We start from the raw sequence: 27,870 nt of genomic DNA on the forward strand, positions 1-27,870 counted from the left end.
AAAAAGAAGTCAGCGGTTGAACCACAGGCGGATGTTTCTGACTGCAATCAGACTTTTAAGTGTCATCACATATTAAAAGGGTCTCATTCTTCCCTTTAATGTTGTAAAAACCTCTGAGAAGCCACGCACTTGATTTGAATACACATGGCACATCTCCAGACCCAGAGCAGCTGAGAACTTTCATCACGAGCATTTCCATATCTCTGCTTTGAAATGAGAGTAAAGGGCTTCACTGAGCTTTCTAATGCATTTTCTTCTGTTACAAAAAGTCAAAGCCTTGAGATGCAGCAACAAAAATAATGACAGTAATAATCACCCAGAGGAACGGCTTATTGCGCTTTCATAGCTCAGCAGACTAAGGGGTATCAGTTATGTTCATTTAAGTATAAACTCGTATTTCTCCAGAAATTTAGCAGAAATAGAAATAGCTGAGTGTAGCGTTTACCCTCAGAATTAAAAGTACATTATATAAATATAGATAGATAGATAGATAGATAGATAGATAGATAGATAGATAGATAGATAGATAGATAGATAGATAGATAGATAGATAGATAGATAGATAGATAGATAGATAGATAGATAGATAGATAGATAGATAGATAGATAGATAGATAGATAATTAATAATTAGATAGATAACAAAAAATAATTCAGGTAACACTTTATTTTAAAGTGTTTTAATACAGAGTAATTACCTAATTAAGTACTTAGTAGTAGCCGTTGTACTTACATGAAATAAAAATATACTTACCATGTAACTAAGTTATAGAACAGCCTGTAATTACAGTTTGTAATTATGTAGATGTAATAGGCAGCTGCTGTTAGCTGTTAGACCGAGTCTGTTACACAGCTACTTGTACACTTAAGAACAAACTTGATACACTTTAGTTTAAGTAGCTTATGGCTGTGTAATATTCTGTCATTTTAATGTAATTAGAAAGGTATTACATGTATTTAAGCTGTGTACTGGTGGGTTAAATCAAACTAAGGTGCAGCTGGATAAGGTGTATAGTATAGATACACATGAAGTACAAAAAGTACAATCTTGATACACTTTATTTTAAGTAGCTTATGTCTGTGTACTTACATTTATAATTATGTTAAATATAATAAAGTCTGCAACACATATGTAACAATCTTTTGGTTACATAAGTAGCTGTGTAACAGCAGCTCCCTATTACATCTACATAATTACAAACTGTAAGTATAGGCTGTTCCATAACTTAGTTGCATGGTAAGTACATTTTGTTTCATGTAAGTACAACGGCTACTACTAAGTACTTAATTAGGTAATTACTCGGCATTATGGACACCTTAAAATAAAGTGTTACCATAATTCATTTGAAGTAAAACACTAAAACAGAAAAAATAAATCAATAAAAACAGAAATACATAAAAAATACAAATACTTAATCAAATGAAAGAAAATATAAAAATAAAAGCTAATTCAAAAAATTAAATACTACTATTTGAGGATACAATAATAGTAAAATAACACTCATTTAAATTAATAAAAAATTATAAACTAATAGGCCTTTATCACAGTCCGCGTGTCGTCACATCCGGCTCCGATTAGTAGCGTAAAGGAATTTCCGCCCGCTTTATTGTCAATGGACAGACGGCATTTTTGTGAAGAAAATTAAACTAATTTAGTTTAGTTGAACATTGATGCAATAAACGTCAATGTTAAAACTGCATATTTATACCGATTCCATACCATGTATCATGTCATCCTTCATTTTAATGTGTAACATGAGCCTATCTGAGCGACGCAACTGTCAGCGTCAGATTAATGAAGAGCATGCAGCTCAAGTTACTGCCAGAGGAATACTCGGACTGATTTAATTTTAATATTATTTAGTTTATCTTTGAATTATATTTATTGTGATTAACCTCCCGCTGTTGTTCACAGTATATGATATTCAATCGTTGCACGCAATCACGGAGAATAACTCGATTTTTAATTATTGTCTATGGGCTGGAAATATTTCTTTATTTGAACAACTTAAATTTGATGCAAATATAGAGGATTGCATCATAAAGTCAGCGCGTGAAAAAATATGAGCATGTTTAATACAAGTTTGCCCTAAACCTTTAATTTAATCATACAGCCTATAGTAATGTTTTAAGCTTTGGCTATTTCTAATGCTTATTAATGTGATATATGTTGTTTATATAGTTTTCTCGCTGTTGTGTGTTGAAATAAGGTGATCAGACTGTGAAGAATTGCCTGTACACATACAGTATGGCTCGCGCGCTCCTGTTTAAGTCACGAAATACGCATCTGGATATCGTGACAACATATTCCTTCGTTTCATAATACTCAATTAATTGTTGTAAACTGAGATTGGTGTCTTTAGAAGACGTATCTGTGCTGAATTCTACATAAATAATCCACAACAAAGCCGTGCTACGGGCACAGCCATTGATAGAGCCTGCAGCGGAAGTTCTTTTACGCTACTATTTGAATCTTCCGCTTTTCGAACACGGAAGTGTGATAAAGGCCTATAAAGCACATCATGAGAAATTGTCTTTTTCTCAAGAGAAGCATGAAAAAGAGTTAAGCAAAAGTCTCCATTTGCTCTTCAATTAATTTTATTGCTGTCTGGGCCAAACAGATGAGATATTAAAGAGATCAAAATGTTTTATTTGTCTGACCTGAGGGAGTACTAGCCCAAGTTGCAATTAAAAATGATGAGTCTAGCACGTTGTGAAGATGTTTGGGAGGATACAGTCAATTACTGGGAGTGAGAGATTTGCTTCAGTCTAATTATAAAGTTCATAATCAGGATTCGTTTCTGCCACTTGTAACATGGCTTCAGGTGGACAGCTGACGTGGAGGGTCACCTAACAGTAGCGCAGAGGTTTCTTATAAAGGGATCAAACACACAATCATGTATTTGTCTTTTATTTTATGATTCAAAACATGCAAGGAAGGAATAAAGGAATAGTTTATCCAAAAATGAAAAAGAATAGTTCACCCCAAAATTAAAATCTATGAAAATGTACCAACCCTCAGGCCATCCAAGATGTAGATGAGTTGGTTTGTTTATCAGAACAGATTTGGATAAATGTAGCATTACATCACTTGCTCACCAATGGCTCCTCTGCAGTGAATGGGTGCCGTCAGAAAGAGAGTCCAAACAGCTAAATAAAAACATCACAATAATCCACAAGTAATCCAGACCACTCCAGACCTGTCCATCAATTAATGTCTTGCAAACAGAAAAGCTGCATTTTTGTAAGAAATAAATGCATCATTAATGCATTTCTAAGTTTAAACTGTGGCTTCCAAAATACGAGTTCTCTATGTATAATATTGCTTTCTCCAGTGAAACAGGAGAATCTCATCTGAATCAGGAGAGAAATATGCACAGATCAAGCACAGTTTAAAAGTGAAAAACAGTCCAAAACAGTTCTAAACAAATATGTTGGTGGATTTTGATTGAGAGAAAACTAGAGATGGACTTTTTCATTGGAACAAGCATTATTATGGATTATATTTTGGCCACAAGTGACAGCTTAAAGTTAAAAACATCTTAATGATGGTTTTGTCTCTTACAAACTTACAGCTTTTCTGTTCACAAGACATGGTGTGGATTACTTGTGGATTATCGTGATGTTTTTATCAGCTGTATGGACTTTCATTCTGACGGCACCCATTCACTGCAGAGCATTCATTGGTGATATAATGCCTAATTTCTCCAAATCTGTTCAGATGAAGAAACAAATTTATCTACATGTTCGATTGCGTACACAACACTCAAATTCTCCACTATATTTGATCAATTCATTTAGAAGTATTTACTAGCAGCATTTCTCTAATTTTTGTCACAAAGTTGTTTTCATAGGCAGTTTACTAGGTTTAAAAACCACACACACACACTTAAAAAATATCAGTTTCACAATGTGGATACATAAGTAAAAGTCTATTTTGCAAAATATGAACTTATCTCTTTATAAAAATAAAAAAAAGTGGAAGCGTAGCTAACTAAAGGGACAGGCAATGAAAAAACAACAAAGCAACTATTAGATAAAGCGTGCCTTTAATAAATTATCCCATTCATCCTGAGCTCAGCTCTCAGAGAATGACGCAATCAAAGAAAACAGCAGCCTGTCATTTCAAACAAACGCTTTTATGTGACCACTAACTAGCTGTCCTGAAGTGATACATTAATCTCATCGCCAGCCTTTACAATATACAGAATCCATGCCGCAAAACAAAATGGTGAAAAGCCATCACGCTTTGTGTCGTTAACAAAAAGCAGTTCAAATGCAGATTTTCCCAGAGGAATCCACTCGCTCAAAGGCATCGCTGGAAATACCACAAACCCAAAAGAGTGATCTCACTCTAAATGCATATAAAACATGTTTTCACATGGATTCGGGCGATTGTATTGAATCATGCAACCATTATGACCATCTACTGAAGAATACATTCATTTTGACTTTTAATGTGGAAGGCCGTGCTGCTTTATAGAATTGCAAATCACATTTCCAACTACGAGGTCTGAAAGCAACTTTGGTTTGTAAAATTACATTAAAGCTACTTTGCTGAGCAAAGTTGAAAGGAGCAGAAAGGCACTACATTTACAGGCCTGTAAAGATACGGATTGTGCTGTTGGGTTTTGGCTTAAAACTGAGTTTGCTGAACTAGAATGAAACACAGTGGAAAAAAATTCTCAAAGGGCTTCTGTGGGTTTGGCGAACTAAATCCAAGAGCCTTCTTCTGTAACAAGACTCTTAGTCATGCGGTCTCTCTCTGTCGGACGGATTAAAATGAGACTGAAAGGATGTCGGTATATTTTGGACGGTCACATGCTAGCTAATCTCTGATACTGTACATCAGGCAGTGTCACAATTCAGCCTGTGAAGTGACAGCAGATAACAGAGGGATGACAGACAGAAAGGGCAACTAATAATTTTAGGGGAGAGAAATTATGCAACTAAGGCTATAAAACATAAGGTTATGTTATTTGTAATTCATGCGTTCAAAGAATAAACTCTTGTATTTTAAAGATAAAAGGGGAATTTCTTTTTATATTTTTTGTTTTATATTTTGTTTTAGTTTATAATTTGAAGTATTCCTAAAATAAAAATACTTTCTTAAAAAGACTAAAAGGTTTTTCATTATATACCTTTTTTAATTGTATATTTTTTTATATTTTATAATTTTATTCAAAGTATATTTTATGCTTTCAAATTACAATGAACTGTTGTTCAAAGAAACTTTATATTTAATTTAATTTTATTTTATTTTATTCACATGCTTTCAAAGAAAAAAATGAACTTTTATGGTTTAAAGATGCATTTTATTTATTTATTTTTTTCACATTTTATTTCAAAATAGTTTTTCATATTTAAAAAAAATTATAATGTTAATTTTACTTTATTTTATTTTATTTTATTTTATTTTATATTGTAATTTATAGTTTTATTTTTAAAATTAATTTCATTTAATGCAAAAGTCATGCCATTGAAACACCACATAAATCATGCAAAACAAACTAATATTTTATTTATATTTTACTTTATTCAAAGTATACTTTATGCTTTAAAAGTACAATGAGCTCTTGTAGTTTAAAGCAACAATTTTATATTATTTTATGTCATTTTTATTTTATATTTGTTATGTATTATTTTTTTCATTTATTTTATTTTATGCAAAAAGTCATGCAACTGAAGCACTTTGTGACTAAACTGATACATCAGAACAAGAGAGACAGAAACTCACCAGCCTGAGCAATGTGAAGAACAGCTACTACAATAAAAGCAACACAGATCTTCATTTTCAGCACTGTTGGTTTGGTCCAGAGTTTAAAGGCACCTCACCTGCAACACAAAAAGCACACAATTACTTCATTTACAGCTAAAGCTGAAGCGTGTCATTTCTGTGTCGCCAAACGTAATTGCAAAAATAATTATTGTTTTCATATTTCTGCCACTGGTCAGCCAAACAGACGTTCAGAGTGAATTATTCACATTTTCAAGGCAAATCAACCTGTCCCAATGCATACTGAGTTATAATCTGAGTATTCCATTGAAAAAAAACATGCTCAATCTAATTCTGGGCACGTATGACACCATGACCAAACATGTCATTGAGCGTGTGTGAAGTTGCCATAGAAACCGACCAGCGATTTTGTCAGTTTGCCAGAATCTGAACGTGTCGGACCCCAGTTTTGCATTCCTTTGAAACTTGCTAGATCTGAAGGTTACGTGGTTATCTTCAAAGAGATTACAAGAGCACCAGCAATTCGACTTGAACCTCCATAAAGGATCAAAGGCTCAGAGGGGCCGAGGGCTCAGGTACTGCCTCGCTAATAACGGTGTGCTTGTTTAAATGCAGTTACATAAAAAGTTACATAACCGATATAGACATACACGGGATCCTGTTTCCTGGTTTCGGTATTGCAGACTCCAGCTATGCTTGACGGACCAATTATACAAAGAGGAAAGAGACACGACAATGCTTCCTTTGACTAACCCATGCCATTTTAAACGGTAAATGTTTTCTTGCACATAAAAGCTGAGCAAATTCAGCCTAAATGAGCTGTTTTTGTTGATATTCTGCATTGGCATTATCATGTTGTGATGGTTATTAGCACTGCCAATCTGCCCGAGGCGTGATGGCTTCCTTGTCCCAAAGTAACGGTTGCATCATGACCTGTCCGACGTGTCAAGCCTGCGATGTTATGCATCTGCTCCGTGTAGCATGCGAATCCATTGCTGTCTTTGTTATATATTGAGGAATAATGGTCAGGAACTGCCAACTTCTCATCATATTGGCACCGCAATCCATTCCCATCTGGGTCTGTGCAAAGGATTGAGGGAATATTGCAAAGATTGTTTGTCTGGTTTATTCAAAATGCAGTGCAAGTGACAATATGTTACAGCTGCACAAGAGTGAATAAACCAGCAAAACGACAATCAATTTGACTTGATAACCAGCCAAATATTTCATTTACTGACTCTCATGTCTTTTTTTTTTACATGCAACACAAAAGGAGAACGAACAAACAGACAACGATTTCAGTTTCAGTCTGTTCCTCACACAAAGCTATCATATGACTTAGAATATGGCATATGGACTTTTTTTAATGGTGCTTTAATGTGCAATTTTTTTTTAGTTTGACAGAGCATCTTCCAAATGTACAGAAAAGGAGAGTCTAGACACTTTTTTCCTTTTGTGTTGCACTGAAAAGGAAAAAATCATATGTGTTTTCGCAACAAGAGGGTGAGCGCATGATGAAAGAAGTTTCATTTTTTGGGTGCGCTATCTCTTTAAGATTAGAGCACATCTGATAGTGCAGCAGGAAAAATACAATGTGGCTCACAACAATGCCTGGGATGACACTGTGGCAATAACGGTGAAAAATGAAAACTCGAGTCTGTGCTGGATGGAGTAAGACTTTATTTGAGTCTTCAGTGATCCACATTGTCATTTATTCTGCTATCAGATGTCGACCTGGCGCAACAGGTGCTGGCGGTGGGTCAAACACACGGCCTCTTCCTTTAATAGCCAATGAGAGATACTTCACCTGAGACCTGCAAGAGATAAGGAGTTATTATGGATGGAACACTAACAAAACAATACAGCTTAAATAAAAGATGAAGCATGCAGCTCTTTGAACATCTACACTCACGTTCGGGATCAGTAAGATTCTTTTTGAAAGAAATTCATACTTTTATTCAGCATTAAATTGATCAAAAGTGACAGTAAAGACATTTATAACGTTACAAAGACATCTATTTCAAATAAATAAATGAATTCATATCACTGTTTTGCAGCACAACTGTTTTCAACATTGATAATAATCCAAAATGTTTCTTGAGCAGAAAATCTGCATATTAGAATGATTTCTGAAGGATCGTGATACTGTAATCTCAGCTTTGAATTACATTTTTAAATACATTCAAATAGAAAACAGTTATTTTATATAGTAATAATATTTCAGAATATTACTGTTTTTCCTCTATCTTTCTTTAATCAAATAAATGCAGCATAGTAGACTTCTTTCGGAAACCTTCTAACCCCAAACATTTGAACAGTAATGTAGATTTACACACCGCACATACAGTAACATGTGAATGACTTCATATATTGCTTACATCTGACTTTGCAGTTTAGAGTTTGTAAATCCATCTTACACTGTGCAAACTGCCATTTCAAAAACACATTTAGATATGCAGCACACCGAGGGAAAATACGTTTTGCAGGTAAATAGATGTCATGGTGCAGTTTGACTTCTTTGCACACAAAATAGCACCTTCTCTTTCCCTGCAGTTAAAGTGTAACAGTCAGCAGACAGCTGACTGCTCTCTTACTTTCAGCACACTGACTTTGTGTCTGGCGTGATGGAATTCGGTGAAAATTGACAGGAAAAAATCCCCTTATTGGGTTTTCTAATGCACGTCGATTCCCCTGAGCCAAATACCACAAGATCTACGAGGCTGACGCCTGCTGAGCCATTCAAAGGTGACATGCATCTTTCATCACAGCTCTGCATGCATTTTTAACATAAATGTGCCTTACTGAGCACCGCAATTTCCTCTTCATTTAAGCACATTCGAATCTTCTTCCTATGTGTGCTAGCAGTGGCTGTCTGGATGTTGCATGCAAACACATATCTATCTTTAGATTTAGCCAGCTGCCCAGTGATGTAATGCATGCAGAATGACCATCTGAAGATAATACTGCACAAATAATTAGTGGCGTTGCTAAATCAAGCATCATTATTAATCGTGCTCATACCTATATTTAGTGATCTAACCAAACCTCTTGAACTAAGCGATATAAGTCGATATAACTTTGCGATATAAGTCGTCTATCACCATTTGTGCCACATACATGAATGATACTGTACCTCAAATGCTGCATTTTGTTAGACTCTACAAGCAAAACCATAATTTTTTAGGTTAATTTCGAAATTTTGGGCAATTTTGCTTCCATAACTTGCCTTCTTTCAGACTAGTGGAAAGAAAAGGTCCAACATACACATTTAAGTGTTTTTATATTATTATAATTTATCTATTAGGGTCTGTAGATTTCAATTACATATCTTTAAAGAAATAGTTGACATAAAAATTCAAGTTTGCTGAAACTGTATTCATTCTCAGGCCATCCAAGATGGAGATGAGTTTGTTTCTTCATCAGATTTGGAGAATGTAGCATTACATCACTTGCTCACCAGTGGATCCTCTGCAGTGAATGGGTGCCGTCAGAATGAGAGTCCAAACAGCTGATAAAAACATGACAATAATCCACAAGTAATCTCCAATCCAGTCCATCAGTTAACAGCATGGTAACAAATTCATCTTTAAGACGTTTTAACCTTCGAACGATTGATTCCAGCTAAAATACAAGTCCTCTATCAATAAAATTGGTTTGGCCAGTGAAAATGCTGTGTTGTCTGAATTAGGAGAGAAATATGCACAGATCAAGCACTGATTACAAACAAAAACAGTCTCATATTTTGGCCAGAAGGAACAGTTTAAAGTTAAAACATCTTAAATATGGATTTGTTTCTAAAAAAAGTGAACGAAAAACAACCAATAGGAGGAACCCAATCTAGACAGCAGAATATCAGAGATTTGGATGTGGGCTCAACTAGCAATCACCCAGAAACCTTAGCAATGACCCACAACACTCTAGCATCAAGGCGGAGAGTTTTCCACAATAAAGCTCGCCTCACATCTTCTCCAGAAAGCGTACAAATTGAGTTTCTTTTCACGTTGCTCTGTTGCAGACCGCTCTGCCACTCCTGCATGCCCTCTCAGACTTCTTTACAAATCCCCAACACTGAGAAAGTCTATTCCAAACATTACATCACCCTAGTGAAGACAAGCTTTGCTTCGATCCAGACCTCGCCTCCCGGATTTACCTCCCAATGCTATCAGCGTCTGAGTCAAATATCTCTTTCTGGGCTGTCTATCTTCTTACAGAGACTGTTGCCCTCTGTGGCCCTCGCAGATAACACACTTCCACCCCTGTCCTTCATGTTGACCCTGTCCTATCAGCACAGAGCAAAGGAACTGCCGTCTCAGGGTTTCTATCGCAGTTACACTCATAATATAGCTGGAAATTCAATGAAGAAAAATGGTCTGTATTAGGGATGTCAATCAATTAAAATTAAAATTTTAATTGAATTAATTACATCATATGAAGATTAATTAACCAAATTAAAAGTAATTAATTGCATATATCAATGTGACAACAAGACAATATTGCGGACGAGCAGACAAAAATGCATGGCTTTAGTTCCATATCACTGAACAATGAAGTCTAATTCCTGCCTACTTTCCTAATTTCCAGCCATTTTGCAATTGAGTTTGTCATTAAGATGATATCTGCATATCTGTTTTTATATCTGTTTTTTGAGCAGCAAATCTGCATATAAGGATGATTTCTGAAGGATCATGTGACACTGAAGACTGGAGTAATGACGCAGAAAATTCAGCTTTGCATCACAGGAATAAATTACATTTTAAAATATATGCAAATATAAAACAGATATTTGGAACTGTAATAATATTTCACAATATTACTGATTTTACTGTATGCTTTTGTGAGCATAATAGCGTAGAATCTAAACAACCTCAAATTATATATATACATTATATATATATATATATATATATATATATATATATATATATATATATATATATATATATATATATACACACAATTATATATATGACCCTGGACCACAAAACCAGTCTTAAGTAGCACAGGTATATTTGTAGCAATAGCCAAAAATACATTGTATGGGTCAAAATTATCGATTTTTCTTTTATGCCAAAAATCATTAGGATATTAAGTAAAGATCATGTTCCATGAAGAAATTTTGTAAATTTCTTACCGTAAATGTATAAAAACTTCATTTTTGATTAGTAATATGCATTGCTAAGAACTTCATTTGGACAACTTTAAAGGCGATTTTTTCAATATTTTGATTTTTTTGCACCCTCAGATTCCAGATTTTCAAATAGTTGTATCTCGGCCAAATATTGTCCAATCCTAACAAACCACACATCAATGGAAAGCTTATTTATTCAGCTTTCAGAGGATGTATAAATCTCAATTTCGAAAAATTGACACTTACGACTGGTTTTGTCATCCAGGGTCACATATATCTATCTATCTATCTATCTATATATATATATATATACACACAAACACACTACTCACAAAATGTTAGGGATATTCGACTTTCGGGTGAAATTTCAGAATGCTCCTAAAATGCACTATAACCTTTACAGGTGAACTTAATTTGACCTTCTCTAAACTTTTGAATGCACATGTCTAACTGTTAAATGTTTAAGTACTTCTTGCATAACATGCTATTCTCTAACGAGGTGATTAACCGCAAAAATCACAACAAGTGTCTGATCCATGAATTGACCACTAAATGTTCTGGTTCAATTACAATTTGTATTTAAACAATCCTCTTCATCATGCTGTTCACATTTTGACATCATGAGACCAAGACGACACCTAACAATTTTATCAATAGTATCTGGCCATTGTGAGGCTTTAAATGGGATGTTCTCAGAGGGAAGTTGCCACTGACTTAAAGCGTCACAAAGTATCATCAGCAGGTTGCAACAGAGACACAGAGAAACTGGAAGAGTCACACAAAGGCATTGAAGTGGATGTCCTTTGGCCATATCCCATGTTGATGACCGCTTCATTGTGAACAGTACCCTGTGGAACCGGATAATGAATGCCACTCAACTCCAGCTATTCAGTGCTGTTCTCTGATGAAAGTCGATTCACACTGAGCAGAAATGATGGCCACCAACGGTGTTGGAGATGTCAAGGAGAATTCTATGCATCAGCCACTGTTGTCTGGTGTTACAGTCTGGGCAGGTGTGTCTAGTCAATACAGAACTGCCCTACACCTTGTGAATGGTACTGTGACAAGCCAATACTACCTGAATAACATCATTAATCCAGTCATTATGCCTCTGCATGAGCAAAACAGGCCTGGTTTCATCTTCATGAACAACAATGCCCCAGCTCCTCGAGGTCACATCATCAGGGAACGGCTGCTGGAGGCTGGGCTACCTCAAATTGAGTGGCCTGCACTTTCTCCAGACCTGAATCCCATAGAAAACCTATGGGATCAGCTAAGTCGTTGTGTAGAGAGTCATAACCCTGCACCGCAGAACCTCAATGGCCTGAGGGCAGCCCTTCAAGAAGAGTGGGATGCCATGCCTCAGCAGACAATAAGTCGACTTGTGTACAGCATGAGACGTTATTGTCAAGCAGTAATTGATGCTCAAGGACGCATGACAAGTTATTGAGACATTGACTTTTTTTGTTGTGGTATGCCCACCACTGTTGATAGCTTTTGTTTCAATAAATAGTTTGAGATGAAGAAATTACCATTGCATGCTTCTACTTAAATGCCCTACTTTCATGATATAATATCACTGTAGCATGAACTTTTTACATTTTCCATAAATTTCACCCGAAAGTCGAATATCCCTAACTTTTTGAGAGTAGTGTGTATATCTGCCGTGTTGTACATGGTATAGCAAGATATCTCCTGTACATGAGAGTCGTACTGATCAGGGAAGGGAATGCACACAAGAGGATGGGAGGTTTTTCTATTCCCTTTCATTATCCTGAAATATGTTTCAAACATACTGGCTGACTTTTACGGGAGCAAACAGGATTGACCCAGAGCAGCAGTTAAAGGAAACTTTACGAGCTCGGTGGGCCTCCGTGCTCCAGTTGCACTCCAGGAAAACACTGTGGATGAACTTCAGCAGGAACATCTGATAGGAAAACTCCTCATTTATTTAATTGCAATGTTGGGTTTTATAATCCAGAGCATTTTTGAGAGCAGTCACTGCGATGATGTAAGAAACATACTCGCTGGAAACCTGAACCACAAGTTTTTAATATATAAACGCAATTACCGTAGCCTATAAAAGTCCTGGGACTACTGCGGAGCAGATTAAAAGCCATTTTCATCAGCCTGCTGGGTCAAACAGACTCTCAGACACATAAAAACGAGTCGCTTCTGGAAGCTTCCACGGCAGAGAAAGCTGCTGACGTGACACCTTTCAAGTAATAATTCACACAAAAGGTGAAATTTCTGCCATCATTTACTCGCCCTCATGTCACTGCAGACCTGTCTGATTTTCTCCGGTAGTTTAACAGAATGTTGAAGTAGCTTCTTTTGCATACAATGACAGTGACCAGCGGCATAACATGAAAAAGACGCATTATAAAAATAGTCCATATGATCTAGAAAAAGACTGAAACGGACCAAAATATCAATGAGCAATTCACATTTGCATATATTCAATATGCCCCATGAAGATGTGCATGTTTGACATAAAAGATCTCATCTGATTGATGGTGGCCAGTTTGAATATGCTGAAGCACTGCTGTCACAATATCAATACCAGCAAATGTTTGCAAAAACAGTTAAGTATTTAATTATTTATTATGTTCCTGTAGCTCTATAGCAACGCAGAGGTCAAAGGTGCATGAACTCATATAAAATGTTTGCTTTGAATGCAATGTAAGTCAGTTAAGAATTAGAAAGGTTTGATTTATTAAATGCATGAACTGATATAAAATGTTTACTTTCAATGCAATCAGGGCCGGGTTATCCATAGACGGGATTGGGCGAGTGCCCTGGGGCACCAGCCAGTAAGGGGGCACCAAGTGATTAAGAAAATAACTAGACCTTTAAAATATTTTTAATGTTTTGTATATATTATTTTGCTGGAAGAGTTGCAGATGCATAGAAAATAAACAGTTAATGATCCAATGTATACAGAGAGAATATAAAATATATGCATGCATATAGAACTGCGATTGGGTCAGGCCACAGTGTAATTGCGCCCTCCCCCAGTCAGAGTCGAGCCCGCCAATTTATAATATTCAATTCATAATGGATAGGCAGCATCAGCGTAGCAGTTGGGCTAAATGTAAATTAAAAAATGAGAAAATATCAGGGCACATAGCCAGGCCTCTACAATGCGACTGAAAAGTACTGCGTGCAACTATCAAAACATACCCGATCAGCATTTGTGTTTGCGCTCGCGCTCAGGGGAGCTTCAAAGGTTTCTACTTGCGTGTTCGCGCAAAGGTGAGTAATGTGTCGCAGACATTAATTTCTTGAATGCAATGTTAATCAGAATCCACTCACTGCTCAAAATACTTTTGTTCATTGCAGAGTTATGCAAGCTCATAGTATGCACATTGGGACGCAGGGAGTCACTTGCTTCGTTCCTGAATGAATCAGCCGTTCAAACAAATCAGTTAAATGAATGATTCAGTGATAAAAATCAGTGACTTGCTGCCACCTGCTGGCAGTTTTATTTTTTAAAGTGTCATAGTTACTTAAATCATTTCGATCAAACAATAGTTCTATATTCAAAATTTTATATTTAAAACATTAATCTCACAACATTGTTATGAATTTAAAACATCCATCCCACCTCTGAGCCTTTGTAAATGTCTGTAAATTTACCTTCATGCCACTTTTGTGTTCTGTGCCACCTTTGTAGTGGAAACTGATTTTGTTAATATTGATTTATTTTGATTGGTAACTTATTCTTATTATTCTACCTGTTCTTATTCTATTTTTTTTTTTATTAGACATTTTGGAAAAGCTTATAAATATGGACTTTTGAATTTGACATAATGACATACTTTTAATAAAATTAGAGAAAAAAAAAATTGCATTGCACAAAAAAAAAAAGAAAATGCCCCTGTAAATCACTTTAAGGAGTCAAATATCACCTTCTAATGGGAAAGCTAATTTTTGTTATTGATCAGAAGGTGCTCCTGAATTTTTGAGGGAGGGAGGGAGGGAGGGGGGGGGGGGGGCACTTCAAATGTGCTCACCCTAGGGCACTACACTGTGTTAATCCGGGCCTGAATGCAATACAAGTTGCTTTGAATGCATGCATCTGTCAGAAGCATTAATGTAAATTCAAATTTCAAAGTTTCAGATCTTAATTTTTTTACTCTTTTTAATCATTTAAGTTCGTGTAGCTACATTTGAATGCAATGTAATTCACATTGAATCAAAGCATTTGTCAAATACATAAAGGTGAGTTCAAATTTGAAAATTTTGAATCTTCAAAATTAGATTCTTTTTTTAAAAATTAAATTATGTAGTTATTTTATGTTGCTATCATTCAAACAGAATGACACTTCTGATTCAGGGAATGCATGTACTGATATAAATTATATGATTTGCATGATATGATATACTTTGAATGCAACGTAAGTCGCTTTGACATATCGGGCAAATGCATGTAAATTTAAATTCCAAATGTTCAGGGTTTTTTTTTATTCTTTTAAAGGGGTGGTTTACTGCTTTTTTTCTTTGCTTGATTGTGTTTATGGGGTGCAATATAACATGTCTTCGTGTTTTGTTTGTTAAAAAACGCCTTATTTTTCATATATTTCACCTTTATTGTAAGCCGCTTTCTCCTCTGTCATTTGAACGACCGGTTGACTTCCTGATTCTATGAAACCACTCCCTCCGAAACAGGCAATGGGCTCAGATTGGTTAGTTGGGCCGGTGTGTTGTGATTGGCTAAACTGCGTACTGCACATTGTCCGGAAACTTCACTCCCATTACCTTCACGGGCGACAGCTGCATGTGCTCCAGTCAAATGTAAATAATGGTGTCAATATTGCCGTATCAGTTTGAGCCAGAATCAGACCCAGAAAGCGGTAATGAAGAGAGTCAAGCAGAACTTCTGCAAGCACGGCTCTTACAAAACGTTTCTGAATGGAAGTTTGCTGTTGTGATTACATATAATTTTTTGAAGTTCGTACACGTTTGTCTTATACACACAAAATAGCATCGAACTAACTGGCTACTATAACCAAACAGCGTTGGCTTGTGTTTACGTTCTTGATCAAATCGAAAAATTACGTCATAAAGTATACATGGAAAATACATTTACAAAATTAGTACATAATTACAAATTCGGGTCCAAAAGGTTTGTATGCGTTTGTCATAGACACACGAAATAGCATTTAACTAACTGGCTACTAAAGCCAGCGTTGGCATTTGTTTACGTCCTTGATAAAACTAAAACATTACGTCTGAAATTATACATGCAAATACATCTAAAATTATGAAATCTTACTTACAGGTTGTGGCCCAACAACTGCTGCCTCTGGTTTTAAAGTTGGAACTGCTCCATGTTTTAGTAATAGTTTCTGTGTGAATCCGGCATTGAACTCGTAGATTCTGGAAGCTGTCTTCCGTAAAATGCGCAGCACAGAGAGCTAAATTAGGATTGTAATTGTCAGGAACATAATCAAACATAAATTTTAACCATTGTTGATGAACTACAGCGTCCGTAGGAAGCCGAACACAGAAGACCAGACAGCTGGGTGAAAATAACACCGTTTCGACGGCATGGCTACAACTCTCCACTATAACTCTTCCTCTTCGACAAAGCCGCAGAACATGGCCTTGCGCCCTCTTTGGCATGTTCCGGAGGGCGGGGTTGATGGGTTTGTTACGTATGCAACCCCGGAAGTATCTCGTTGTAGTCCCATATGAGTCGTTTTTGTAGGCATTAAACTTCCTGATTTTTAAAAGACGATATCTCCGCTTACGTTGAACTTTCAGCGCAGCAACTTTGCAGATACTGTTCATGCACCAACAGCAACATTACACACTATTTAAAATGAAAAAAGTGAAAATTGCAGTAAACCACCCCTTTAAGTTATTTTACATTTCTGTAGCCTAAACAGCTAAACATGAATTTACTTAGAGTTTACTTTGAACACAGTGTAAATTACTTTGAATAAAAGCATCTGGCACATACATAAATGTTGCTATTTTAAAATGTTTTTGTATTAATATTATTAATGCAAACTGAACTAAAAAACTAATAAATTATAAATAATAAATGAAAACAATAGCTTAGCTTTAAAGTGTTTTTCAATTAACTAAACATAGCTCCAAAACAGACAAGTAAACCATCAGTAATAAAAGTAAGAACAAAGGAACAAATGACAAACAAAAGAACAAAGGGAGCACTTGATGTGTTTCTGTATGCAACTGTAGAGGCTGATTAAAGCTTTTAAAGTTATCCAGTCGTGAGCAGTGAGCGAATCTCTCTTTTTTTCTCATCAGTTCTGCTGTTTGATTATTATTAAAATCACATCACATATAGCAGAAGGTCTATTAAGCAGCATTTGCACCAGGCATGCTGCACAGATCAATTATGACATATCAGATGTTTCAGCCCGTCTGTTTACATTCACTTCAGACATAAATGGCTGTTTACATTAATATCTTGCCAAGATCTGAATTTATGCTCTTTTAACTTAACGGCTTGCAAGACCCATGCACAGGTCAGTAGAAACAACTAGCATAAAACTCCTTTATTCAGCAGCGTTTCCTGAGAGAAGATGGGCTGTACTTTGCTCATAAGCGAAAGGTAAGATGGCCTCTAGAGTGATGAGCGGTGATGATTAATTCAATGAGAGCGGTGTGTGTGCTAACGGGGAGAGAGCGGAAGACGGTGAAGGTTATAGCCGCTCTCCAGAGGCCGGGGAGAATCTGAGCCTTCAGAAAGAGCTGGTGTTGAAACAGCTATTTTTACAGCCGGCTCTCTCCAGGACGCTGTAATCCAGCTGAGACTGAGGCGCGCCGCTGTGCTGACGGAGGCGGTCGGTGACAAGTACAAGAGAGTTTTTACTGCTAACACAGCACTGCACCTCTGACCTGAGAGCGCTGAAGCTCATGGAGGTCACCGATGCACTGACCGCTTCACTTCAGAAAACCTGCGTGAGGTGGAGGTCATTCTCAAAGGCTTATTGAAACAGGTAGAGATGAGATTTGCTGGACGGAGAGATGGTTGATCAACTGGTTCACGTTCACCTGGTAGACAGCAAAGCAGCTTAGAGTTTGTAGACCACTTTGGACCAGCTACTAAGTTAACAGTTTGACCACCTTACAGGTAAAGTGTGTAATTTCTGCAACCTGTTAGAAAACAGGAGCATCTTTTTGCAACTATATGGTCAGAAATTATATTGTAAGGACTGTCTGACAACAAATAGTACCCTAAGAATTTTGATTAATTATCATTTGTGTAAAAAGAATGAAATTACATATACACACACACACACACACACACACACACACATATATACACACATATATATATATATATATATATATATATATATATATATATATATATATATATATATATATATATATATATATATATATATATATATATATATATATATATATATATATATATGTATATATATATATATATATATATATATATATATGTATATATATATATATATATATATATGTATATATGAAGAGTTAATTTGCAAAACAGATAACTCTGTTTTTAACAATTTTCAAAAATCTATTTTTTTCATTGTGCATTCCAATTAATCTCAATCAAACTGCAGTTGTTGTTTTTTATATTAGGTTAAAAATAAAAAATACAGCTAACTAACACAATAAAAACATGATAACATAATAAAAACATGATATTTGAATCTGTTTTTGCAAATAAACTCTTCATATATATATATATATATATATATATATATATATACACATACATACATATACATATACATATACACACACACACATATATATATATATATATATATATATATATATATATAAAATAAAATTCCTTCAGATTTTATTAAACTGAGAGAAGAAAAGATGAGCAGAGAAGTTGTTTTGCTCAAACTGAAGGCTCTTACATTCACACAAAAAAAGATGTAAAATGCTGCATGGGGACAAATATAAATTTGTATAGCTTTTTTCAACCTGATGATTGAATTAACTGTCTGAACAAACCAAATTGATGCAGTGAATCATATTTCCCAATGCCACACAAGAAAAAGACATTACATGCGGGGTGGGAAATTAGCTTTTCAGACACAATGGCTGGTAAATGTCTAACTTTATTGGTCACTTAAATTTCTTATACCAGCCATTTTTACCATTTCATTTCAAATGGATAAAACAATTCACCTAACATGCATGAGCCATGAAGCAGAGATGTTCACAAGTCTTTAACTTGGAGTCCGAGTCAAGTCTGAAGTCTTTGGTCACGAGTCCGAGTCGAGTCTCAAGTCATTTAATGGCTTGTTAAAAAATCCCATTCATAATCCTCATGTATTGAAATTTTCTTGTTTACGAAGCTGTTTTATAGGCTATAGACAAAATATTTTTTGAGGTGTTAAGATGTAAGGTTAATGTACATCCAGCCTGTTACTTATGTTTTAATCCATTCCCATGTTCAAAACAGTTTTTCTGTAATCAAATTGTATAATAAGAGTCCTATCTACCATGACACATAAGGAAATATGTGACACAGATATTACAAAACCAAATCAAGTATTTCTTTTTGATAAAAGTCAGGGGTATTCAGTTAAAGTTCCAAGAGGCACAGACTCTATATTTTATTCCAAGTAGAGGTCCGGACAAAAAAAAAAAAAAAGTGTAACCCTGGACCACAAAACCAGTCTTAAGTCGCTGGGGTATATTTGTAGCAATAGCCAACAATACATTGTATGGGTCAAAATTATTGATTTTTCCTTTATGCCAAAAATCATTAGGATATTAAGTAAAGATCATGTTCATGGAAGATATTTTGTAAATTTCTTACCGTAAATATATCAAAACTTCATTTTTGATAAGTAATATGCATTGCTAAGAACTTCATTTGGACAACTTTAAAGGCGATTTTCTCAATATTTAGATTGTTATGTGATCCACACTTGAAATGGTGCTGCTGTTATGGCTCATGGTCCGGATGGATGCCAGGGTGCGGATGAGGTCCGCCTTTTGAAAATCAGTTATATAAATATTTAAGGATAAAAGACTTGAGTTGCTTTTAAAATATTTATGAGTCCTTTTCCTCGAGTCGAGTCAAGTCTGGGGTCATTTCGGGTCGAGTCTGAAGTCAAGTCTGAAGTCTATAAAAATGTGACTCGAGTCCGAAGTGCTACTTCCTTTATCCTTGAATCAAATCTTACTTCCACACACATGCATCTTTTTTAAATTCACCACAGTGCAAATAAAACAAAAATTACCAGCCGCTGCACAAAAAGCAGCCCACCTTGATTACATGACAACACGTTTGATTATCGCCTAAAGCTGTGTGCAGTGCTGTAGTAGTCTATTGAACAATGCCACCTCAGTTACATCGCTTTTAGTTAGTTATTCCCCAACACAGAGAAGAAGTAACAAACTTTGCTTAAGCTAACAGTCTCCCACTGACACACCTGCAGGACCACTGATTTAACCAGCATGCCGCAGCTGGTTTTGGAGCTAATTGAGCAATTGTGCACTACTTGTACACGTTACGAATCCTGCATGGGGTAAATCTCTCACGCACATGTTTCAGATTCTTCCTCGACAGGCTCGGCTGGTACAGGCCCGTATCTGAGGTCGTGATGGGAGATAAGAGGGTTCAGAAAGCCAGCGCTGATGCGGTCGACTGGTGAGCAGAAAGCCATCAGTGCTGTGCTAACCCGGTGACAAAAGTGTTTTTAATTCCTCATGTCATCTCATCTGCTATCCCGGCGCTCAGCAGGACGGCTGCCAGCAAATTCATTGCTTTCCTTCTAATACTTTTTCCAAAACCAACAGGTGGTGATCTGCATATCAGCCATTATTCTCCTGGATAAAAGAGACATTTAACTGCAGATTCGCTTTTTATGCTCATTCGCAGTTTGCTCAAATGAACGACAGTAGAACACAATTAGTAATGCATGGCAGGTCGTAGCAATCTTTATAACTAAGATGAATCTTCACAATTTTGCATTTGTTCCATTGCGCTTTTATGTTTTTGAATATGTACAAGAATTACAATGTTTACAATAAGTTCAAACGTTTCTCGGATTTTTCACTTAAGCGATCCGATCTCAACATTGTCAAAACACCAAATAACTACTTATTAAAAACGCAAATTATCTGATTTGTTTGGTTACTTTTTGTTCTGTACTTTTTCTTTTTGTTGAAATAAAAACCCAGTAAAACAGTTATTTTACTGTAAACAAAAAATGTAAAAAAAAAATAAAATGAATTGAAGTAAACCACATACTTATCTTGAGATATCAGCACAGTGACAAAATGCAAAAGCTGTGGATTGTATTATTATTTACAAAAGTTTTTATTTTATAATTACTTTTATTTAACAAGAATACATTAAATTGATTAAAAGAAAAAGAAAATACATTTATACTGTTACAAAAAAATCTAATAAATGCTGTTCTTTTGATATTTCTATTTATCCAAAAATACAGTTTTCACAAAAATATTAAGTAGCACAACTGTTTTGATAATAATAATAAATGTTTCTTGAGCAGCAAATCAGCATATTAGAATGACTTCTGAAGGATCGTGTGACACTGAAGTTTACTCAAATTCAGCTTTACATCATAGGAATAATTTACATTTTAAAATATATTCACATAGAAAATAGTTCTTTAAAATTATAATAATATTTCACAATTTTACTGTTTTTACTGTATTTTTGGTCTAATAAATGCTGCCTTGGTAAGCGTAAGAAACTTCTTTTAAAAACTTTTTTAAAACATGAAACATTTGAACAGTGTACTAAATCTGGTAGTGTATTATATTTATTACATATACAAAAAAGATCATTATGTCTTGAGACTCATTACATCTTCATTACTGGCAAAATGACACATAAACTGGGATGAACAGGGTGTTGTCGATTTCCTTTGCCTTCTCTGAAAACTGTTCCCACGCCCCTGATGCTGTTTTCTGTGCAATTTTGACAGTGTTTTGTGGTTTCAAAATAAGTCATTTTGACATTTTTAGCAGATGTATCATAATGAGGTATAATTATCTCAGAGCAATGAGCATCACACCTGCGCGGCCTGAACACCTGCAGCCATTGGATGCTCATGAACACATGACTGCACACAGCTCTGACTCTCTGTGGAGCTGATGCACTGGAACTACTGACAATGTGTCATAATTAAAACCCACATGGACATTTCAGAGTCAAAACAAAAACGTATAAACAAAAACCAAAGTGTTTTTGACCCATAAATGTCATAGTTGTCATGAATGCACAACCTCAAGGAAGGTTTTATACAAAGTTGTATAGGTCCTGCCAATTGAAAAGAAAATTCACTAAAATTGCAATGGAACAGAATACATAGAAGTAGGTGGAAACATTTCTTCGCAAATCTCAAAGGTCAAGCATATTTGAAGGGTCACGACTGTGTGACGAAGGAAGGAAGGAAGGAAGGAAAGGAACGCCTACTGCAAAATCCACAATCCAAGGAACATTTGAAAGATCCATCGCACAAACAAACATGCTCACGAATACGACTTGAGGAGAGACAAACTACAAGAGATCTAGATGCTGAAATTCCTGTCATTATAATTAATTGCACATACACACCCATGAGTGGGAACTCTTCAAACCTTGTTGCATCACATGCTATAAGATAAACAAACCTTCAAGTGGATTTTGGATTATGTGTGATGGCAAAAAAAAAAAAAAAAAAAAGTTTTTGTTAATTTATTTTTAGTTTAAAAGCACAAAAAAGTCCTCTGATTTCAAAGCTAAAAAAGTTAATTTAAAAAATATGATTAGAAAAAATAGAGAAATTTTGACTAATGTAAAAAATGTAAAATAAAAGAGTAGTAAATAAATAGTACATTTCTTTGAAATCATCAGAAACGTTCCCCATACAAACAGTACATGAGCAGAAACAAACTAAAATCATTCTCTTTCTTCCAAACACAGTCATGTATTTTGGCCTATCTCAGCGTGAGAGAGGGTTTATAAGCTCCGATGTGCGAAATAAAGACTCATACCTGTCAAAATCAAGTGAAGGCAGATTCCTTTATTCCTGTCACCGTTGACAATGGACCTCTTTTCCTATTGTAGATAAGACAAAGTGAAAAGCTATCATTTTATCAGCAGTGAGAGGGAACACAGTCTCCGATACTTTTCTCTCTTTTTTAATCTCCCATAATGATGAAACCTTTCTTAAAAACACCCCATATGCATTATAGAGACCGGGAAAAACAGAAAAAAATCTTCAGGGCCCCACAGCTAAAGAAGTCTAATATTTAAGACTGAGGGAATAAATGATGCTAAATGAAAAGATGATGAAACACAAAAGCGCAAATTACAAAAAAATGAAAAAGAAAAAAACATGCCCTCATTCAAATGTTTTAGAAAGGTTGGGCCTTGTAAAAAGTGGCCACATAATATCAGTTTGTGCATTGAGACATACTTGAGGGAAAGTAGGGCATTATTGCTGTGAGAAGAATGATACAATAAAGCTAGTGTCATGTGCATGTGACTAGGAGACTAATCCTGCATAAATATTGAATTGACAGTTCTACATTATACCTGTACATACAGGCCAGCTGTTAACTAAAACTAAAAATATAAAAATATTTTAAATTGTATTAAAAATACATAAAAATATGTGTATTTAAATACTTGATTACACATTTTTTTTTACTGTTTTATTCAAAATATTCAATATTTTATTCTTTTATTTTTATTTTTATTAAAAATACAAATAGAAATATTCTATGAAAAATTGAAAATTAGAAATGCTGCCTTGGTAGTTAGTAAAATAAGTTGACTAAAATTGCTCAAATAAAAATAAAACCTAAATAGAAATGGGGAAAAAAACCTAATAAAAATATTAAAAACAAATAATAAATTCTAATAATTCAAATAATAAATTATAATATAATTCTTATTTATGGTTAAATATTAAAATAAAAAAAATATTTTAATAAGCTAATTCAAAATATCAATTAATAAAATACATTATAATACAGTTAAGATACTGATACAAGCTTTATAGAAAGTGTTACCGAAGATTTCAGAATTAACAGGGATGCATTCTCAGCTCAAAGGCTGCACGGGTGAAGCGGAGAACAGGCTCTAATTGATGTAGATAGAGATTCAGATCGGTCTAAGAGGTTGTGATTAATCTGTTTTGACAGATGCCACAAATCTCTCAAATCAATGAAGGAAACCCTCCACTAAAATGTTACGGTTGTTTCCAAAACGGCACTCGGGACTCTCATTTTAATGTCACTTTTTTCTGACCCATTTAAAAAGAACATGAAAGTGCAGTAATGATGTTTTTGTTTAATTAGGTGAGCCGCTCTCAAAGGATGACTTGTTAAGTCAGGATGTCAGCGGTGGCTTGTCAAGAAAAGGGCAAGCATTGTGAACCTGTGAACCATTATCACTCAAGACAACATGATAGGATACAACTACATTAATTCCCACAGGGAAACCAGCAACAGGCTACACAAAGCTGCAGTGACAAGGGAAAAGACAATATACCTTACATACAGCAAATGATCAAAATGACAACAACAAACGTGTTTGTCATTCAGGCAAAAGAGTTTTTCCTGCCCTATTGGCAAATGTCTAAATTGCAGATGTATAAAAAGGTGGCATAAGTAACAATGCTATGACCCTTTCTGATGGCAGTTTAAACTTGTAAATTTTTCATCAAAAAGTCAAATCACACAATATATTTGATGCACTTCTGCTGCTTCTATGCAGAGTAAAATGCTCTAGATTTAGCCATAATATAATTAACTCATGGCGCCATACGGCAGTGCTAGTGGAGCAAAAATGAATTAAACATCATGTTCAACACATCTGAGGGTTACAGAAAGTGAAGATGTATAAACACCTCCGTGTCAGAGGCCAGATCTGCTTGCAGACGAGTTCAATGAGCAGATATGAATCGTAACCTCTAAACCATCACATGCTTTTTTCATTGCAAACAGCCATTTGTAGCCAAAGCATGCAGCGCTTCAGTGTTGGACGCGGTTCATATTTTGATGATCTTCATCTCTAATCTCTTTACCAGTGGTGTGTAAACAGGCGTCAGCTGGATCAGATTGTTGTCTGCTGATCCAACAGGCGGCTCAGACATTCACTTATAAGCACAGGGAAGTGGACCATAATTAATATCAAGTATCCAGGATATCATTGGAATGGGTGGTAATGAATTTTTAGTGCTTTGGCTGTGGTGCAGTAGTTACAGTCACTTCAGAGGTATTGGGACACACAGGCTGTTTCAAAACTACATAGCAGAAACGTGCACCATTCATAACTGAATTGAGAACGCCTTTTACAATCCAATTAAATGCCTGAATTTGAATTGAAGAACAGGATGTAGAATTACAATTTGAATTTGAATGCAAGTAGAATTAAAATTAACTGAAATTCAAAGAAAAACATGTAACTAATTTGGATGGATGGATGAACAGATAAATGGATTGAATATTGATGAAAATAATGATGGATGGATGGATGGGCGGACAGATGGATGGAACGATAGATGGATTGGATTTGGATGAATTGAATGATGGATGGATGGATGGATGACAGATGGATGGACGGATGGATGGAACGATAGATGGATTGGATATGGATGAATTGAATGATGGATGGATGGATGGATGACAGATGGATGGACGGATGGATGGAACGATAGATGGATTGGATATGGATGAATAGAATGATGGATGGATGGATGGACGGATGACAGATGGACGGACGGATGGATGGAACACTAGATGGATTGGATATGGATGAAAATAATGATGGATGGATGGATGGATGGACAGATGGATGGAACGATAGATGGATTGGATTTGGATGAATTGAATGATGGATGACAGATGGATGGACGGATGGATGGATGGAACGATAAATGGATTGGATATGGATGAATAGAATGATGGATGGATGGACAGATGACAGATGGACGGACGGATGGATGGAACACTAGATGGATTGGATATGGATGAAAATAATGATGGATGGATGGATGGACAGATGGATGGAACGATAGATGGATTGGATATGGATGAATAGAATGATGGATGGATGGATGGATGGACGACAGACGGATGGACAGACGGATGGAACAATAGATGGATTGGATATGGATGAATGGAATGACGGACGGACAGATGGACAGACAGACAGAGACACAGATAGATAGATAGATTCACAGATAGATAGATAGATCGATAGATCGATAGATAGATAGATAGATAGATAGCTAGACTTCCCTCTGTCTCATCCTGCCGGATCTGTCACCGGATGCTTATTCTGGAAGCTTATAATTTACAAATTAAGCACTGCTTATATTCCATGAGGGGTCAGTACGTTTCAGGTTCAGGTTCAGTAAAAACACTTGAGTTAATGATGAAATAATTCCAGGGAAGTTGCACGGGTGGTTTGTCTCCCAGCCGCACACAGCGACAAATCCTCCTGGGAAGAAGACACGCAGGCTAATTATTCTCACGTTAGAAAGATTTAAATCGTCGTTAAGATTAAGCGGAAAATACCAAAGACGCTTAATGCATGATAAATATATCGTGCACATTAAACACCTTTGACGCACACATCATAGGAACACAAACCCACAAAGCACATCAGAGATCTGCCAGAATGCCACAAGCATCGCCCGAGCTTAATTAAAAAAGACAGAGAAAGAGAGTGAGAGGACCGGAGTATTGGCTTCAGATAAGTGAAAATCCTGCCTTGTATACCAATGACAAGCCCAACAAATCACAACAGCTTTAAAGCTTGTATTTAAAGGCACAGCAAAAAAAGGAGATAATCTCATCATCATCTATTCACCCTCATGTCATTTCAAACCCATATGCTATTTTTTCTGTGGAACAAAAAAAGAAACATGCAAAATGTTGTCACTATGAACTGTTGCTATATGGAAAAGACAACATTGGCTCATTGGTTCAACATGCCTCTACCTACATTTTTCGCACCTATAGATACAATTCACTGCAGTTTTTAGTTGAAATGACCAACACCAATAACTTTTGTTGTATACTTTTTCACACAAATTATGGTTACGGGCCAGATTATTGATTAATAAAGATGGTCTCACTTTATATTAAGTGGCCTTAACTACTATGTACTTACATCAAAATACAAGTACAATGTACTTATTGTGTTCATATTGTATTGCAAAACACTTCTGCTGCTATTGAGGGATACAGGTAAGGTTATGGATAGGTTTGGTGGTATGGGTACACTGTAAAAAAGAAATCTGTAAAATTTACGGTGAAAAAACGGCAGCTGTGGTTGCCGGAATTCTACCGTAAAAAATACGGTAACAACATTTTAGGTTTTACAGTTTTAACTTATTTACAGTTAAATACCATAATTTCATTAACTGATATAATGTTAATATACCAACCTATTAAAGTACTGAAATCTGTTTTGTACCTTTGAAATACACTGATAGCCACCAAATGCAGGTGGTGATGAGAAAGTCACATGATGAACCAAAGTCCATCACAAGCAGCTTTTAAATAATAACATATATAAAAGGTGCACAGTGTCATTCAAACAAACACTAAACACCATTATGGTGAGACTTATTAAACTGAAAAATGCAATAAACATTAATTTAACAATATTAGATGTAGCATACAACCCTAATAAACATAACTGATAAGAAAAAAACAAGAAGAAACATGGTTATTTCAAAGAAAAAACATAAAATTCAAACAAAATTTGAAATGCAACGCAGGCAATTCTGGGAATGTCAGTTTACAGTTTTTCCCTGTAAATTTTACAGGAAATTACCATTAACCATTTAACAGGTTTTTACTGTAGCATTTTCACAGTTTTTTACCGTTAAAATCAGAGTCATTTTTTACAGTGTAGGTTTAAGAGTGGGTTAAGGTGTAAGGGATGGGTCAACAGTGTAATAATAAATATAATTACAGAACTTAATTACAGATGTAATTACATTCAGGACTTTTTAAAAATAAAAGTACAAATGTAAAAACAT

The 27,870-nt window shown here is 35.4% G+C and overlaps 1 protein-coding gene across 5 annotated transcripts in view; it reads right to left on the minus strand.

The window, feature by feature from the left end:
• The window catches only part of LOC131543563 (cell migration-inducing and hyaluronan-binding protein-like), a 141,644-nt gene that overhangs the window by 71,578 nt on the left and 42,196 nt on the right, over nt 1–27,870 (minus strand). For 2 of the 5 annotated variants that reach the window (XM_058781023.1, XM_058781024.1), the window contains exons 2-3: nt 22,862–22,925; nt 5,737–7,550 (exon numbers count right to left, since the gene is read on the minus strand). In XM_058781023.1, coding sequence (XP_058637006.1) covers nt 5,737–5,791 — 55 coding nt within the window. In that variant the 5' untranslated portion in view covers nt 5,792–7,550; nt 22,862–22,925. The remainder of the gene's footprint in view (nt 1–5,736; nt 7,551–22,861; nt 22,926–27,870) is intronic. The other 3 variants (XM_058781022.1, XM_058781026.1, XM_058781025.1) reach the window with 2 other exon arrangements.

Source organism: Onychostoma macrolepis, chromosome 07 (genome assembly GCF_012432095.1).
Source record: "Onychostoma macrolepis isolate SWU-2019 chromosome 07, ASM1243209v1, whole genome shotgun sequence".
NCBI classification, from domain to species: Eukaryota; Metazoa; Chordata; class Actinopteri; order Cypriniformes; family Cyprinidae; genus Onychostoma; species Onychostoma macrolepis.